This window comes from Myzus persicae, unplaced genomic scaffold (assembly GCF_001856785.1).
Source record: "Myzus persicae strain clone G006 unplaced genomic scaffold, MPER_G0061.0, whole genome shotgun sequence".
In the NCBI taxonomy this organism is placed as follows: domain Eukaryota; kingdom Metazoa; phylum Arthropoda; class Insecta; order Hemiptera; family Aphididae; genus Myzus; species Myzus persicae.
In genome coordinates, this window is record NW_019100700.1 from 12,421 (window position 1) to 31,748 (window position 19,328).

General features: G+C 30.8%; 1 protein-coding gene across 1 annotated transcript; it reads left to right on the plus strand.

The window, feature by feature from the left end:
• Nucleotides 1–15,462: 15,462 nt before the first annotated feature.
• On the plus strand, nucleotides 15,463–19,318 carry LOC111042527 (the record flags this gene model as incomplete). Its single annotated transcript, XM_022327155.1, has 1 exon — nucleotides 15,463–19,318. A coding segment is annotated over exon 1 (3,856 nt), but the record flags the coding sequence as incomplete, so codon positions are not given.
• Nucleotides 19,319–19,328: the final 10 nt, after the last annotated feature.

A 19,328-nucleotide genomic window follows, 5' to 3' on the forward strand; every position in this document is an offset into this window, starting at 1 on the left:
TATTCATGGCTTATTACATATAAGTGATGACTATAAGTCGTTTGGTCCATTAGATAAATGTTCAGCGTATCCATTTGAAAACTTTATGTCCGTCCTTAAAAAAAAACTAAGAAAACCACACAAGCCACTAGAGCAGGTAATTAAAAGATTAAATGAAGTACATTCATTACATTCAAATAATCATTCAAAAAAAGAAAACTATTTGTGTTCTGGGCCTCATAATAAAGGTCCACTTTTAGACAATATTAATGTGCAGTCGCATCAATTTAAAGCATTAAAATTAAGTACATTTATCATTAAAACACATATAGATGCAGATTCTTATTTGTTGACTAAAGATAATTCTATTATTAAAGTTTTTAATATTATTAAAACTGATAATGAAAATCATAATGATATAATATTTATTTGTAAAAAATTTTTAAATGTTAATCCATTGTATAACAAACCGATCAGTTCAACTATTTTAAATATTTATACATTTAACAATAAATTATCCCCACTATATTTTCAATACTCTTTAAATGAAATAAAAAATAAAATGTTTCTTATACCCTCCAATAATGTATTAATAGCTCTACCACTCATTCATTCAATTAGTAATAATATTCCTTAAATACACATTGTATGTTTTACCTATTTATTATGTATAAGAGGTATTACACAGTTAGTCAATAGTATTTTTTAACTAAAATAATGTTATCACCATACATGTGGTTATTATGTACAACTATTATGTATAATAACATAGAAACAATAATAATCATTTTGTTTCCTCAAAAAAAATCCTGTTAAACATTATATGGATTTGCATTTTATTATATAACTAATATTATATGTATAGTCTATGTGCATGATCTTATACAGTGTAAACTAATTTATTTTTGCTCAAATAAAGAATTGTTTTTTGTTAAAAATAATGTATTAATATTTTTTATTTCATTATTCTATGTTTATATACTTCTCAAGTATAAAACATTGGTCATTTTAATAATAATATTTGTATATACCATTTTATATCTGTGTAATCTGATTAGAGAAACCATGAGAATCAATATTATATACTAGGTACATAAGATATAAATGATTATAAATTACATACATATATTTTACATTTTTTACACTGTAGATATATATTATATACATAATGAACAAGTTATGGTCAATTGTTGTTTTTGAAGAAGAAAATGCTGTAGAGGTTGTTCCGTCTATTTGGTTTAAGAACTATACTTGTGCTTGGCCAAAAGCTAAAGTTAGCCAACATATTAAAAACAGGGTTTTGCCTAATAAAGTTGATTTTACTTACATGCCTGCTCGCAAATTATGCAAAGATTTGGGTAGGTATAAAATATTTATTTTGACATTACTTAGTCAAATTTATTAAAACAAACCATAAAATATGTTCAATTGTAATTATATTCAAACGTAATTTCATATATTATGTTCATAATAATGATTCTACCTATTAAATTTTACTTTTAAAGATAACTATCTTGCTGCAAGAAAGTTATCTTTAAAAGCTCAAGATACATCCAACTTATCATCTGCATGTGAATCAAATTTGGAGACAAATGGTAGCAATAAATTAAAACAAAAAAAAAATATTAAAGAAGCTAAATGTAACACATGGAGTCCCGATTCTTGTGATAGTATTATAAGTAAGTGAACTTTTTGATAGTTGATATTAATGAAAATTACAATATAATAATATTAATGAATAATTGATAAATTGTAATAAATATTGATTAATTAAAAATAAACTTCAGCAGAGAGTTTAACCAATCATGATAATGAAGAAGCGGATGACTCTGACAAAGATCCACATTTTAACCCAACTGACTACTTCGGTAATAATTCTGAATAAATAGTTTTTTTTTTTATTATTATGTTTTACTGATTATTTTATATACGATTTTTCTCTTGTAAGTCTTTAAGTAGTTGTGTATCATGTAGGTAGGTAATTATTTCCATATTTTCAATTAGTCTTAAAAATATATTACATAGTTTTGTTTGCTAACATAGTACTCTACCTCTATTATACTATGTTGAGCATGAGAATAGTAACCCAAGGGGGACGAGGTGACCGAGTGGTCTGACGCAGCCGGTCGCGGTGACCGGAGAGCGTATTTACAGACCGTAACTGAATTCGGCCAAACGGGTATGCACATCACCCAATGCGCATGCGCGTGACACACCAGTGTCAATTAGATACGTTATCACACTTGTAATTTTTTTATTTCACCTGTTGTTTGTTTACAGACTTACAGCTGAAGTTTTCTTGTGTTCGTTCTGTTTTCTAATTTTCTATAGTTCTGCTCATTGTGAGTCTTGTCAAGATGTCTGAAATTATTAATTTTAATTTTGATATTTTTTCTAAAGTAATTAGTGCCAGTGCAAATAATTATTTAATTCGTACAAAATTTACTTTAGAAGAAAATAATACATTTAGTGAGCTATGTAACAATTGGGTTCAACATTTGTCTACAGTAACCAAAACAAATTGGATTGTGTATAAGACTTATCCTAATAAACAGCGATATGCATATAGGAAGGATTATGTGTGTCAACATGCATCAAAACACAAAAGTCTTTCTGTAGAACAAACTCCTGACAAAAATAGAATTAGGAATAAAAATTGCCAAGCTTCTATTAAAATTTTAATTAAAAATGAAACTCCTAATACACTAAGGAAAGATGAGTTCTTAAGAAAAGGACTTAATACTGAAATTAAGGTAATTTTGCTTATCAAAGTTAGTTAGTTTTATATTTCTTAGCTAATGTTTTTTACAATAATACATTGTTATTATTTATTTATGATCTTGTAAGCGATTATGTAATTTAATTTTTAGATTGACTGAATTTTTATTATTATTATGATAATTGATAGATTTGTATTTATTGATTGTATTTATATTATTGACAGTATTTTTATTAGATGTATGCATTATTGCATTGAGTGTATTTTTATTTTTTATTATTATTATAATAATTGAATGAGAATAATGAATAGTTTTCATTAGTTTTCAAAGATTGCTAAAAAAAATGTTTATTACACAGATATATATTATATTATATATTTATATATTTGTGGTTTATGATAACTGATAAGTGATAACGTATCTAATTGACAGTCGTGTCACGCGCATGCGCAATGGGTGATGTGCATACCAGTCTGGCCGAATTCAGTTACGGTTCGTAAATACGCGACCGGAGATCAAGTGCCGCCATCCCCCAACCGGGCATGGCAGAAACCTACGGGTGCCCAATAGAAATTCTGCCAAAAACACACACGTGTTCCCCCCTACAGTCCCAAACCCTACAGTACCACTCAAACCTACAGCTAATGGCCTCAGTTGCTGAAGCTTAATTAAAAAAAAAAAAAAAAAAAATTGTAACCCAAGTGGCACAATTGAGAGCATTATTCTACATATTGGCTAATGATGATTGAAGAGACAATAGATAAAACAATAAATGTATAAGACTTGACAATTATTGAACAAAACCATAGAACATGGTTGTTATATTCTATGATAAAACCCTTCATATTATGCTGAATAGAGTATAGTTAATTTTTGATGAAAACTTAAGATCATTATGATATGATGATGACCAGAATGCCTGAACAAAAAAAAAATCTGTGCCGTTCCCGTTTGCTCTATTTTAAAGATTACATTTTTTTTAAATACCTAATCAATAAATTTACTTTGATACTGGCCAAACCACTTGATAATTCTTATTGAAAATAATTAATTAATTATAAATTATCAACCATTAAAAATGTATTATAAATTAATTTTTCTCATTAATAATATAAAATATAAAATATAGTCAAACATAATCAATTCAAAGTAGATTTATACTGACTTAAACTACATTGTAATGAAAATGTTATGCGCAATAGATTGATAGAGTTACTCTATTTTAATAACTATTACTACATTACTACTAATAAAATAAATGATATACTTATAACCTATTACTTTTATTTTATTAGATAAATAAGTTCAAATTTGATAACTTTACAGTTAGTATTTATTATTTATCTATATTAAACTTATTAAACTGAAAGTATTATTTATTAATATTTCTAGAGCGTAGATCAACAAAACCAAATTATGGTATACTTAATAATAGTGGATTTGAAACTAAAAATGCAAGAAAAAAACTGGCCTTTGATACCAACAACGAGCTGTTTAATCCAAGTCCTTCAACATCTCTAGAAAAATGTATTGGTAATTTTAAATGAATAATTAATGTGAACAAACACTTCCAAAACAAGATTTTCTGTTTATTGAAATAACCATAACCTATACATAATTAAATTTACATAAATCTATTTAACAAATTTCTCTAGCTGTAATACACATTTTGTTTATTTCTCATGAGACTGTAATATATAGATGTTTCAATGTACATTTAATATGATTGCATAATTATGTATTTTATGTGTACATTGAATGTATTTTTAAATTCCTAATTATGATATGACAATAATGTCTTTTTAGATTCAAATAAATCTGTTCAATTTGAAACAACAATTATGACTGCATCATCTCCATTTAAGGTTAATAGCATTGAAAATGTCTTCGCAACATCAACTCAAAACAATATAATCCCTCCTACAAGTACACAATTGCCATCTGATGCAATATGCAGTAAGTTAATTTTAGTCGGTATTAGTTTATTGCAGTAGGTTCACTTATTTTAATTCAGTAAAATAGATCTTTTATATTCATTAATTTATGCATTAATGTGGTTTTTGACATAACAAAACTATGAGATTTTAATTTTAATTTTAAATTCTATAAGTGAGAATGTTATCCAGTCAGTATTAGTTTAAGCCATGCTTTATGTTTTTGGGTACATATGTTAACATTTTTTTTTACAAGTTTTTGTGGCTTATTTTAGAGTAGTTATCACTTACCAGTATAAAATGTGGCACTATATATTATGTGTATGACTTAATATAATAAAGTAATACACATAAAATATATTATCATTATAACTCTAGCCATAAGAATAAATAAGTTAACTTTAAAGATTATACCTAATAAATCTGAATATTATAAGGGGTTTCTACACTCACATGTGTTGTATCCGTCTTACTCATGTACCTAAAATATTATAGCAAAAACTGTTTTGTGTGGGACAACTACTTTGTCTGTGCTTATAGTAGAATCACCAAAACTTCACAAAGCCTAGGGAAAAACTTTATCTGTGTCATGTTTTAATTATTTGGATAGCATAAATACAATTAAAGTTGTCAGTTTGAGAACATTAGGTTTTTTTTTATTTAATAACAATTACTGGTTAATGCTATCAAAGAAATAATGTGCTCTGGGTTCTACGTAGGTGTCCTCTTATAATAGTATTTCATATACATAAAAATCTCATCTGTATTTTAGTACATAATATATGTACTATTTTCAAATAGAATACTTTTTAAATGTAATTCTTACAACTGTCTAAAAGTAATAATTTACATTTAAATATATTTTTATTGTTATAAACTGCAAAATAAGTTAATATTATTTGTAAATCTAAAATTGTTTTATATAGATACTTTAAATAGAATTGATAGAAATATTCTTAACATTAAATATGATATAAAGTCAATATTTGAAAAACTTGATAAAATGCATGAAGATTTGTACTCTAATAATATTGGCAATAAAGAACATCAAATATTTTCTATGACTAATGATGAAGAAGATTTTCAAATTTCTATTAACAATCAACTTCCATTAAAAGATGAATATAGTCTACTTTTTTTTGAAGACAAACTGAAAGAAATTTCTTTTCGAAATAAAATGGTAATATATGTATAATAAATATTATAAATTATCTACTTTTGAATAAAATTATCTGTAACAATTTTATCTTATTAAGTATATATTTTTAATAACAAATATAATATTCACAGGTTGTTGAATTGAGTCGATTTGGGAGAAATACATTACCTAGTACTGTAAGAACAATAATGCGCTATCTGTTTTGTGATATTTTATTAGAACAATATAGTTACAAGGGTCAAAAACAAAAAAAGATATTTTTTACATTGAAGTCTTGTTCAATCATTTTTGGTAAGAATGTTATTTTACTTATAATTGATTATAATTATTATGTACAATTAAGTGAAATGAATATTATTAATAAAATATTACAATAAAGTGGATGATTATCAAAATAGTACCTACTGCATGCATTCTGTATATAGTGGCTTACAAGTACTCGTTATGTACTTTGTAACTTTGTAAATAGTGTAATAATATAATGATTTTATAGATGCAATAAAGAAAATAAAACGATTTTCAAAATTTGAGCAAGTAGATGTTGAACAATCACTACGTACATTCATAGCAGGCGCAAAATTCAGAAGAATTATTGAAAACAAAAACAAGGCTGCAATACCAAACAATTGCAATAATGATAACTGATTTTTAAGTATTATTTATTTCTAATGAACATGCTAAAACAAGGATATATTAGCTACAAGATTATGTTTTTTTTTTTTTTAAATGTTTTATTTATTTATAATATAATAATATAATTAATATATCTTAAATACCTACCTATTATATACATAAATATAAGTGCAATAATAATATACAATCTATAAACAATTACAACTTCATATGCGTATATTATAATATACTTTTTTTCTATACTTATTGTGCTAAAAAAGAGATATTATATAGCTACAATGCCTTTTTTTTTTATTTAAAAATTGTTAAATATTATTTATAATTAATAATATATTATTTTTCTTTTCTATCAACATGTTAAAAAGGGTATTAACTACAGTATTATGTTTTTTTTTATTTTAAAAATGTTTAACAATTAATATAATAATGGTATAATTAATATATCTTAAATACCTATATACCTATTAAATACATATATTTTATAAGTGAAATAATAATATACTCTATACTCTATTAACAATTATTATTAGTTTATATAATATTATAATATACTTTTTTTCTCTACATTTAATGTGATAAAAAGGACATTTACCTAAGCTACATTGTCTTTTTTAATTTTAAAATTGTTTAATATTATAACATAATAATTAATAATATATTTGTTTTTATATTAAACATACTAAAAAAAATGATATTATTAGTATGTATTTTTTTTTTTAATGTATACAATTTTATATAAACAAATACATCCTAATATATTATATCATACTACACATGCAATTTTTTTTATTATAGTATCAACCTTAATGCAAAACTTTGGGAAATTTCAAGACTAACAAATATATTTTGTAATAATATGAATTTAAATTGAAAACTCAAATGCATATAAAAGGTGGTTTAGCCATGCTTGTTAATAGAACAATATAAAAAAAATGTTATATCAACAATGATTGAACAATACTTAAAAATCATTTTATTTAAAAAGTTTATATATTATACAGAAAAACATCATATAAACATTTTAATAATACAATTTATAAAATAATACTTCGTTGGCCAACTGAGAATATAAAAACATTAAAAAAATAATATTTTAATCAAAAAAGTGGGAAAATAAAACATTTATATAATCATATCAATACAAACAGAATCTAAATAAATCATCAAAAAAATGTTTTCTTGCTATCTGGGATGTAATAACTACAGAGCTATACTCGACTATAAAAAGTATCCACCTATGTAAAATTTGAAAAAAAATCCTCGTAAGTTCGTCTAATTTTATAAAAATCGACGTCTGAAATTCAAATTTTTACAACATTGAATATTCACTCCATTTCTCACGTAGCGATTTTCTTATTTTTACTATAGGTAATTCAAAAACGAACAATTTTAAATACTTGCAAATTTCACTAAATGTTTTTATTTTCATTTTCCAAGCACAATAAAAATTTAAAATACTTTGACTCGTTTTGAGCTGTTTTTTTTAGTTTTTTCGTTTATAAATGTTTATAAAATTGTATTCGTTGGGTCAAAAAATCTTGCGAATTTAATACAAGACTCTTTATATATTGTAACAATACCTACCAGTTAAAAATATTAAAAATAAAATGTAAATTTTTTTTTATTAGCATTTAAAGTTCGATTTTTTTACAAAGGACGTAAAAACCACGAAAATGTGCAAATTATTTTGAGTTAGAAATTCATGAAAATTTTAATTTTAAAATCTAACATTGAAATTTTAATATAAGATTCCTTATAAGTTTTTATCAAAACTAAAATCTCTACCGAAAAATTAAATTAATTAAGCGTTTTTGCAGCTCAAATTTTTACGACATTCACTTGATTTCTAAAACAAATAACCTTAGACACTATTGAAATGTATACCATATGTCCACATGCATTATATATATTTTATCAATTTCTATACTTGGTACTTACTCTGAGTTCTAAATTATCATTGATTATTACATGATTAATTATCAATAATTATTATAAATTATTCATACATAGAAGTAAGGCTCTTCGTAATACCAACATGCAACATAAAAAGAAGTCCTTATGATGTACCTATGATTTATTTGGCGGCTCATTGACGATAGTATTTCACATACAATGACATTTCTAAATGCAATATTTCTAAATGGAAGACATTGAATCAAATCTACTATATTAAGTAACCTTACCTGAGGAGGTTCTTTTTGCGGTGAATTGTCCTAGACATTTAATTTCATATGAAATAATGTACCTGACTTAAATAAAAATGAAAATAATAATGGTTTTTTTTAAGAATATTTCATGTCAGTAAGCTAATAATTTACACTTCTAGTTTCTACTATTAAATAAATTGAATTGTATTCATTACTATAAAAAAACTAAATTTTGTAAGAAACTATTCGACATAATAAAGAGATGGAAAAAATAATATCACAAGGTGCTGGTTTATAAAAAAAAATACAAAAAATTGAAAAAATGAATAATTTTGAAATAACAACATTTACAAATAATATTAAAAAGTTTAAAGGTGTGTATACACTGTTTTGGTTAAAAGAAAAAAAGTATATACAAATTCAACCATTAAGTAATTTTGATATAATACATTTTGGTAAAAATATTAAAAACTTCAGAGGTTGTTTCATGAGAAATGAATTACCTATGAAATCATGGGTAAATGAATGTGGAGTTCTTAATTTAAATAATTCTACCCAAAATGGTTCTCATTGGGTTGCATGGAAAAAAATTAACAATAAAAAAAAATATATTTCGATTCATTTGGTCAATTCATTGATGCACCACCAAAAGAACTTGTAAAATATTTGGGAGTAGATAATCTCTATTATAATGTTAAACAATTTCAATACTTTAATGATCCACCTATATGTGGTCATTTGTGTTTAGAATTTATTGATAATTATAAAAAATTTATTTAAATATAATATATTAAGATATTTTTAATAGAAATATTTCTATTAAAAAAATTGATTTATTTGTGCCATTGTTTATTTTTATTTTTTTTAAATAAGATACTCAATTTCTTTTGAAATATTTTGCATCTGAGGATTTTATTTCATTTTGTGAAAAATATTTTAATTCTTATTGCATTTCAATTTTGTGATCTTTTTGCACATTGTTTTCTTTGTGATCTTTTATTGATAAAATATGAGGTGTGCCAGGAATGGTATACTTATACTACTCATATTTTATAGATTTTTAGGGCATATAATTGTTGGCCCTACTAATAACAATTGATCCGGGAACATTTGCGATATCATCGGGGTGAATGTATACCTGGCGACGAAAGCTGCTTATATGTGCCAGTTCGTCTTGAAAACCGGCTTTCAGAAAGGTAATTTGCGATAGTGTTCGAATGCCGCATAAGATTAAGTATTCGTTGATTACGTCATGCGATATTATCGGATGAGCATTAGAAATAATAAATCTTTTTGCTGGGTTAACCAAACGACGAAAAGGGATTTGATGTTCGTTTATTGTTATACAGGAAAAATTTTGTATTAGTTCGTCGACGGTACATTTGTCCATAAAATACACGCAGAAACGATTATTAGAAATACGAGATGCAAACGATATTTTTTTTGTTGGTGTAATTTTGCCGAGGGCTTTAATGTATTCTAATTGAGGTATGTCATTGATAGTGTTTAAAACAATGGCTTGTTCTTTTTTTGGAAATTGAGTGTTGGCAGTGGTTTCAGCGATGGTATTTAATTGAGATGTAGATTGAGTATTATGTTCTTGGGAATTCATGATTGATAAAATTGCCGTAGCAATAATATCAGATATTTGTACCGGTGTGCGCTGGCGGATTAATCAGGTAATTACGGGTCAAGATAAGAAGTTACATACCTGCCCGATGGTTGCTGTTATGATGATATAAATTATATACTGCCATCGGAAGCTAATAAATATGTCACACACATGCGTCTTGGACGGAGATCAAACACGTACTGGAAATTGAAATTGTTATGATAAATATTTATTCTTATTTCATATACATTGTTTTTTTAAAAAAAATCTTTAGGAAAAAATAAAAAAATATATAGATAATAATAATAATAATAATAATAATAATAATAATGATAATAAGTGAAGCATTACCTATTAATTTCAAAAAAAAATCAATTTTAAATGATTAACAATTAATGTTATCCATTATATCCTTTCTTTTATCGTATAGATACGATATTTGGTTTCGAATACTCAATTCACACTTATCAAGAATATATTTTAAATATTCAAATTCATCAATTAAGTTTTTTTCTCAATTAACAACACTTCTCTTTTCGCTTTTAATTTTGTTTTTTTTATTTTTTCCCTAATTTCATTCATTTTATTATAAAAATGTCTTGTGGTCTTTGCCATTTCTTGGTCATTATCGAACCCCTGCTGTTGAATTGTAATTATTTGTTGCATGATCAAATGTACTGCATCCATTGTCCTGTAAATTTATTTAATTTACATACTAACCATTAGTTAATAAAATATTAATTTTAAAAAATTTTTAATGATTACATATTATCTATAAAACATTAAATTGTGATAGCAAGCATTGTTTATAGTAATTTGATGAATAAAACATTTTATAATAGGTAGTAGATTCAGTGATTATGTGAAACAGTGTGAAATAATAAAAAAACAAGTTTCATTGAATGTAGTTTTGTAAAACCTTTCAGTAAATGATAATAATGACTATAATCATAAGAGTTTATATTTTTAATTTTGGATGCTAGTTTTAAAACATTATTAAATTATAATATAAGAGATAGTTAACATACAATACATTATACCTATAGTTTATCTCGTTTCAGAAATTCTAGCCGCGATTTCGTTTTTTATTTATGTATGTTGCCAATTCTAATCTCTCTGCACCACAAATTTGTATATTTTAAACATACATAATGTATAAATTACAATATTTGCTAAAACTTTCTCTATTTTCTCTTTCCAATAAAATTAATGAACGTTTTAACTTATTAATTCGAGTAACATCAGGTTGTAGGCTTGTTCCAAGTAGGAAAATCTTATATTTTATATTTCTTTTAATTTTCTTATATTGTCTACGCTCCCATCTTTGTGCAATTTGAGCATCCTCATTACTTTTAATTAAATTTTCCATCCTATTGACAGAAAATTGGAATCTAGTTGTAAGCTCGTTCAAAGATAACCAATTCATTATCTGTAATTTTTACCCAAGTATATTAGTTCTAATATATCAAATTATTTTATACAAAGATATTTTGTAGGGGTTTTGTAGAAAAAACTATTAACTTAAAAGAAAATATTGTATAATTGTATGTAATATGACTGTATTTAAAAAAAATATATTATCATTTTGTAATAACGCAAAAAATCGGTACATGATGAAGATAGGAGATTTGTTTTTAGTAAGTCGAGTTTTGGACTTAGAGCTCTGCAAATGGTATGGTTGTATCGGGGGGGATATAAGCTATATGGTAATTGCATTGAAAAAAATCCCAAGTGTTTTACATAGTTTCCAAACTTACAATATATCATACAGTTTCCGCATGATGCCATGAAATACTACTTGCTGCGGTAATCAGCTCCTCATCGCTAACAAGTTTAAATGTTATCCTTCAAAACGTATTCACAGGATAGCAGACTACCTACCCTTTTCAGGGATGTATCTTTTATGGCTGTAGGGACGACGGTTTTTTGTTTACAAAGTTTCCAAACTTACAATATATCATACAGTTGCCGCATGATGCTATTAAATAGTACTTGCTGCGGTAATCAGCTCCTCGTCGCTAACAAGTTTAAATGTTATCCTTCAAAACGTATTCACAGGATAGCAGACTACCTACCCTTTTCAGGGATGTATCTTTCATGGCTGTAGGGACGACGGTTTTTTGTTTACAAAGTTTCCAAACTTACAATATATCATACAGTTGCCGCATGATGCCATTAAATAGTACTTGCTGCGGTAATCAAGTCCTGGACACCGTAATTCCTAGATGTTAATTTTGAAACTTTTACACCAAATAGCTGACGAGTGTACCAATATATACATATGCTTTTTATGAAGGTGGTAGAAAAATTGTAGTTTTGGTGACTGTTCAAAGTAGAAATACTGCATAGTTGTAATGTGCTCAATACCCCCCCGTTCAGAACATATGTGTTTTTCATCATATCATATTTTTTTTATTTTTTTTTTTTTTTGTTTTATTGATTTATACTGTAACTCATTATAACTATATTTAATCTCACCTGTTATTATACACATATTAAACTATGTATTGGGCTTCAGCCCGTTTAAAATTAAATAAATAAATAAATAAACTTGTTTTGGTTCTTATGTATGTAATATATTATTAGTATAATAACATATTAAATAAATCATATTAGTAAACATATTAAATAAAGTCTTGGAATAAATTTTTGTACATGTATATAGAAATGTACAGGCATTTTTTATCCTTTATAGGGCACAGGCAAAACAAGAAAAATTGGGGACTGTCAATCTCTGGTGGTGTCCGCTTTTCATATGACTAATGCTGCAAAAAATTATCTTGGCATTAGTTATTTGTATTAAAATCTTTTTTATAATTTATAATTACTGTTTGTTTTCGATGATTATATAAAGCGTTAGGTGCATGGAATGTTACATTGCATGTACTGCATTTAAATGGCTGTTTCTCGGTGTGAATTCTATTGTCATGGTAAGACAAGTACCTTTTATCCTTGAATTTAAGCCCACATTTCTTGCACTTAAACAACACATCACCATGCTGTGTTTTTACATGATATGTGAGGTTCAGCTTTAATTCAAAGAGTGAATCACAATGTTCGCATTTGAAGTATTCTCTATTATCATTGTGTCCAATCATATGCCTTTGAAGGTTGTCTTTCCTTTTGAACTGCTTCTTGCATAGAGCGCAGGTAATCTCTGGTGGCCGATGTGTCTGCAGATGCCTGATGTATGACCCCTTAATATTGCAGTGATAACTGCATTCAGCACAATTGTATACTACAATAATAATATAACAGTTATTTACTACATTTATCATTTCATTATTCATTCTCACCTGTTTCACAGTTTTCTTTTCCTCGTTTGGATTTATTTTTGGTAGCAAAAGTAGAAGGCTGCTGCAGGCTAGCGGTACATGGGGCAGTAACGTTTGTGATAGTACCTTTGCAACTGTTGACAGACGTTTGTTCATCGTCTTCAGACCGTTCGCTGTCAGATGAGTCAGTTGAATTGGGAATGTTAACAGAAGACACTAAAACCAATAATGTAATTATTTTTAAATGTTATTAAAAAAAAATATTGATTAACACTTTGGGTTGTTTAAAATTGTACCTGATTCGCAGATTTTCTTTTTTAAAGGTTCATCGGAAATGGAAGGCTGCTGCAGGCAGTACATGGGGCAGTTATTTTTTTGTTAGCAGCTTCGCATGTGTGACATCTGCAATCTTCGTTATTAGGACCAAAATAACAACTGGAATAAAATACGGTTATCTCTTCACCAACTTTAATGTCTCTTAATGTCTCGATGCACACTAAACTTTTATCTCTACTAGTCCAATCACTGTTTGCATTACAGTCATGGTTGACATACGAGCAAGGCCCAAGGAATATTTTGTTCTTACTTAATTTGGTTCTCGTACTAACAATTATTGAGAAGTCGTTAACTCCTTCAAGTATGAATTTGTCTGAAATAGGAAAAGACTGTCCCTGTAGCAAAGACATTTTCGTTTTTTTTTTTACGTTCTTCGTGGCAATTACTTTTGCACCTCCAAGGCGTTTGTCGGGGACAATTTTGAAACCCGAATCCAATGTCAATGCTTCTTTGTATATTTTTTTTTGATTATCGAAAATTTTTTTTTCCGACGGGTACTGCAATGGGAATAGATCAACGCCAGTCTTATGGGCAGTGGCGTAAATAGGCCATCGGAGGCCCGTGTGCAAAGACTAAAATGGGCCCTCCAAAAAAAAAAAATAAATAAATAAATAAGCAGTGATAAAATATGATTTATCCTTATTAATGATTAGGTTAGGTATATTTATTGTTTACCTATTACTTACTTGTAAGCAACCTAGCAACATTTATAAATTAATCACATTGTTTGGTAGTTACGTAAGCAACACCAACACCGTGATAAGCAGATGCCGCCTTCCCGCTACTCTCGGTAACCGGATCAGTTGCGTGCCCGCACCTAGCCGTTGTCAGTGTGTGCGTTACCGTGAACCGTCTTACCGTTGTTTTTATGTTCTTTTTTACCTACTGCACGGACAAAGTGAAGGAATTAGCTTCAACCACCGGCACCGTACCTTCACCTCCCCGTCACTTCATCTACCAGGCACCTCACCGTCAATTCACCATCGCCCACACCTCACCGTCAATTCACCATCACCCAGGCTCTTCATCGTCAAATAGCACCGGCATCAACGTCGTACCCGTTACGGTTTTTATGGAATTATTTTCTATTATATTATTATTGTAATTTTGAATTATTATACAATTAGTTTTAAGAGCCCTACGCCGGCCGGCACATTTGTGTCCTTATATATTATTCGTTATTCTTTTTAAAATAGTAGTCCGCCGCTCGCGGCAAAATCAAAATACAGTTGTTACCATTTATTCATACCATACAGTCCACTAATCTAAGCTGAAGTAACATTTGGTCCTTCGTCCTAGGATATAAAAAATTACTATTTAATATTCTAAGTGATTTGAATCATTGTTGGATTTTAGACATTTAATCGTTAGTTGTATGATCATTGAATTAGGCCATTACGTAATAATTATAATATGACAATTGTAAGTGTCTACTGGGTATTATGATCGATTTGGACTTTGTACTCATTAGGCTCTAATTCTGTTACCACTGTTATCGATAGGCGCCAAGCGGTCTGCGCGAATCTTCACTCCCCGTACCGCGAGAGCAACGTGGATCCGCACTACCTGTACGTAATTATAAAAGGTGCACAAAACTAGGTCACGTATTTATACACGTACAATTTTATTTATCGTTGCAATTTCTTATAAACATACAATATTCAACAATGGGCGTTTATGAAGAAGCAAAAGCTCGCATATCAAACTTGACAAATAGAGCTCGTCGTGTGTATGATGCAGGGGAGGCAATCAAAGGAGATTCGAACGATACGAAGGCAAAAATTAAATTTAAGATAATGTACGCAACTCTAGAAAAGTTATCTGAAGATTTTGAAACGCAGCTGTCGACAATTATTCGATATCAGTGCAAAGGAGCAACAGAGCCGGACGACAAAGGGGAAACAGAAAAATGGCAAGCTGAGTTTGAAGAGTTGTATGTAGGCTGTAAAATTCTTGCAGATGAGTACCTGCCCGAGGCTTCGGTTGAGTCAGCGTTAAATAGAACTTTTTTAGAACAAAAACCACCTAATTCTACAAACACCTATTTTCCAGTAGAAAAATTGTCTGTTCCGATATTTAGGGAAAGTCCACTAGAGTACACAAGTTTTCGAAACATGTTTGATATTCTGGTACACGAAAGCAATATGTCACCGGTACTTAAATTTGGATATCTGAAATCCAGATTGGAAGGAGAACCCTTAAAACTAATCGGAAATCTGATGCTGACGGCCAGTAATTATGAGCTAGCCTTATCGCAGCTAAATGCACGGTATTCAAACCGTCGTGTCATCGCCGAGAGTCACCTTGACGAGTTGTCTAAAGCACCTAATGCATTGCACGATGATGGAGGTTCAATAAAAACACTATTAAACACCATCGTTGAGTCCACTGGAGAATTACGCAACTTATCATATGCCGTAGATCAGTGGGATCCAATTCTGTTATATTTGTTACAAAAGAAGTTGGACCAAAATCTCAGGACACAGTGGGAATTGTTAGTAGACACCACTGAAGATCCAACGGTATTAGAGTTTGTCACGTTCCTCACCAAGTACAGTAAATCAGCTGCTGTATGCCAAGCCAACGACAAACCTGCCACGAGCAGAGGAAACAAGTCGTCAAAAACCACCGCTTTATTCAGAGATCGCAAAGAACAACGACACACCTTTGCACCGAAGAAAACTAGCACTAATCAACCAGAGAAGAGGACGTACACGTGTCAAGTATGCAATAGTCATCCCGGACATTTGTTAATACACTGTCCATTATTCAAAGAAAAGTCACCAACCGAACGTTATCAAATAATTAAGGATCTGAAACGTTGTTTTAACTGCTTCAGCGCGCACATGGCGAGCGAATGTATGAACCCAAAAAAATGCTCGGAGTGTAGTGCAAAACACCACACCTTACTTCATTTCAGTGACCACAAACAGGTTGTCACTTCTGCACATGTCACAGTGGCCGCGTCGTCTACCAGAGACCCCCATGCCTCAGTTTTGTTAGCAACCGCTAGTGTGGTGATTCAGAATGAAGAAGGAAATCACGTCACCGTACGAGCACTATTAGACAGCGCCAGTCAAAGTAGCTTTATAACTGAGCGCTGTGCTCATCTATTGCAATTGGTTAGAAAAAAATGTGACGTTATGGTACAGGCTCTGTCTGGGACCCGTGTTCCTGTGGTAAAAGGAAGCGCCAACATAATTATCCGTCCTGTCGATCAAGAAGAACCGCAATTTAACGTAGATGTCCTAATTTTATCTCGTATAACAGGACCTGTGCCGTCAGAACGCGTTTGGTCAGATAACTGGCCCCACATACATGGATTACAATTAGCCGACCCTGAATATTCCGAGACGCTACCGATTGACGTTTTGCTCGGTGCCGATGTTTTCCCGCACCTTTTCCTAGGTGATAAAAGGGAAGGTATCTCGGGACAACCGATTGCTATGTCTACAGTCTTTGGGTGGGTGCTCATGGGAAAAACGTCTAGTGCACCAGACAGGAACATAGTCACTATGTGCTCAACCATGGATTCAGTAGACCGAACGTTACAGCGTTTTCTAGAAAACGAAGACGTTCCAACCGTAGAGAAATCTAGTCAGGCTGACTTGGAATGTGAACGAATATATCAATCAACCACAACGCGCCAATCGGATGGTCGTTATATAGTGCATTTACCATTTCAGCAAGACCCACCACTTCTCGGGAAATCGAAAGACGTGGCATTGCGTCGGTTAGAACAGTTGGAAAATCGGTTCAAACGGTTTCCTGAGCTCCGTGACGAGTACCACAACGCGATGAAAGACTATCTGGACTTGGGTCATATGTCTCAAATAAAAGTTCCATCAGTCAATGAACAGACGGGTGCGTATTATATTCCCCATCAGGCAGTGCTGCGTCCGGAGAGTACCACTACGAGAATGCGTGTTGTTTTTGACGCTTCGGCAAAGTCTTCTTCAGGACTATCTTTAAACGACAACCTTTGGTGTGGAGAAAAACTACAACAGGAATTACCAAGCATAGTCCTACGTTTCAGACTACATCCCGTTGTATTTACTGCTGACGTAAAGCAAATGTTCCGTCAAATAAAAGTAACCGAAGCTCACCGGCCGTACCAACGTTTACTATACCGTTTCACACAAAATGAGCCGATTCAGGAATACGAAATGAATACGGTGATGTTTGGTCAGAAATCATCGCCGTTCCTAGCCATACGGACTCTACATAAGTTGGTAGAGGATGAAGCCGCTAACATGCCCACCGTGCAAGCGGTCGTACATCATGACTTGTATGTGGATGATGTGGCGACAGGCGCAGAAACCGAAGAACTGGCAATGGAACTTCAAAAAAACCTCGTGGAAGTTTTCGCAAAAGGCCAATTTGAATTCAGGAAATGGTCAAGTAACTCAGAAAATTTACTGGCTTCTATTCCTGTTGACCATAGATATACACAACCAGTCACACTCATCGAGCAAGAGTCTGAGCAAACAAAGGTACTTAGTTTAAACTGGGACCCAAAAGCTGATGTACTTAGTTACAAATATCAACCCAATCCGGTGAAATATAGTAAACGCGCTATACTTTACGAAGTTGCCCGTATTTACGATCCTCTTGGGCTGTTATCACCAGTTACCACAGACCTCAAGAGACTCATGAAATATCTCTGGTTGTTAGAAGTCGGTTGGGATGAACCCATCCCGGAAGAAGCGGCGACAGCGTGGAACAAATATCATCAGGAATTGCCCGTGTTGGCCACGTTAAAAATTCCTCGTCTTGTCACACATACTCGTGCGTCGTATGAGTTGCACGGATTTAGCGACAGCTCAGAGGCAGCGTACGCAGCAGCCGTATACATACGTGTAACTTCAGAAAGCCAAACCAATTGCCATCTGCTGATGGGAAAGTCGAAGATAGCTCCAGCTTCAAAGGTTTCTGTCCCACGGTTGGAGTTGTGCGGCGCGTGGCTGCTTGCTCGTCTCATCAATTACGTTCAGAAACACCTCGACATGCTAATGATATCTAACGTTACTGCTTGGACGGATTCCACGGTAGCATTATCTTGGATTCGGACACCGACGGTACGGCTAAAGACGTTTGTAGCAAATCGTGTGGCAAAAATACAACAGCTAACCGACACGAAAATCTGGCGCCATATTCCGACCCGTGACAACCCCGCCGATTGTGCGTCCCGAGGACTTGGGCCTAGCGATCTAGCTACACATGAGTTATGGTGGAAGGGTCCCACATTCCTACGTCAACCTGAGAACACTTGGCCTGTGGAGGGCACCAGGTGTCCCGCAAGTTGTCCAGAGGAAGAAGTTGAGCAGAAGCGGATCACCCTACTCACCCAAGTTGTCGACGATGAATGCCGTGTACTGTGGCAATCAGATAACTTATCCAAAGTGCTAAGACTCACAGCGTACCTGCTGAGGATAGTTGACCGGCTAAGAAAGAAAACCACTCCACATTGGACGTCGCCACCGACAACAGAGGAGACCGACAGAGCGCTACGGTCCTTGATACGTTGGACACA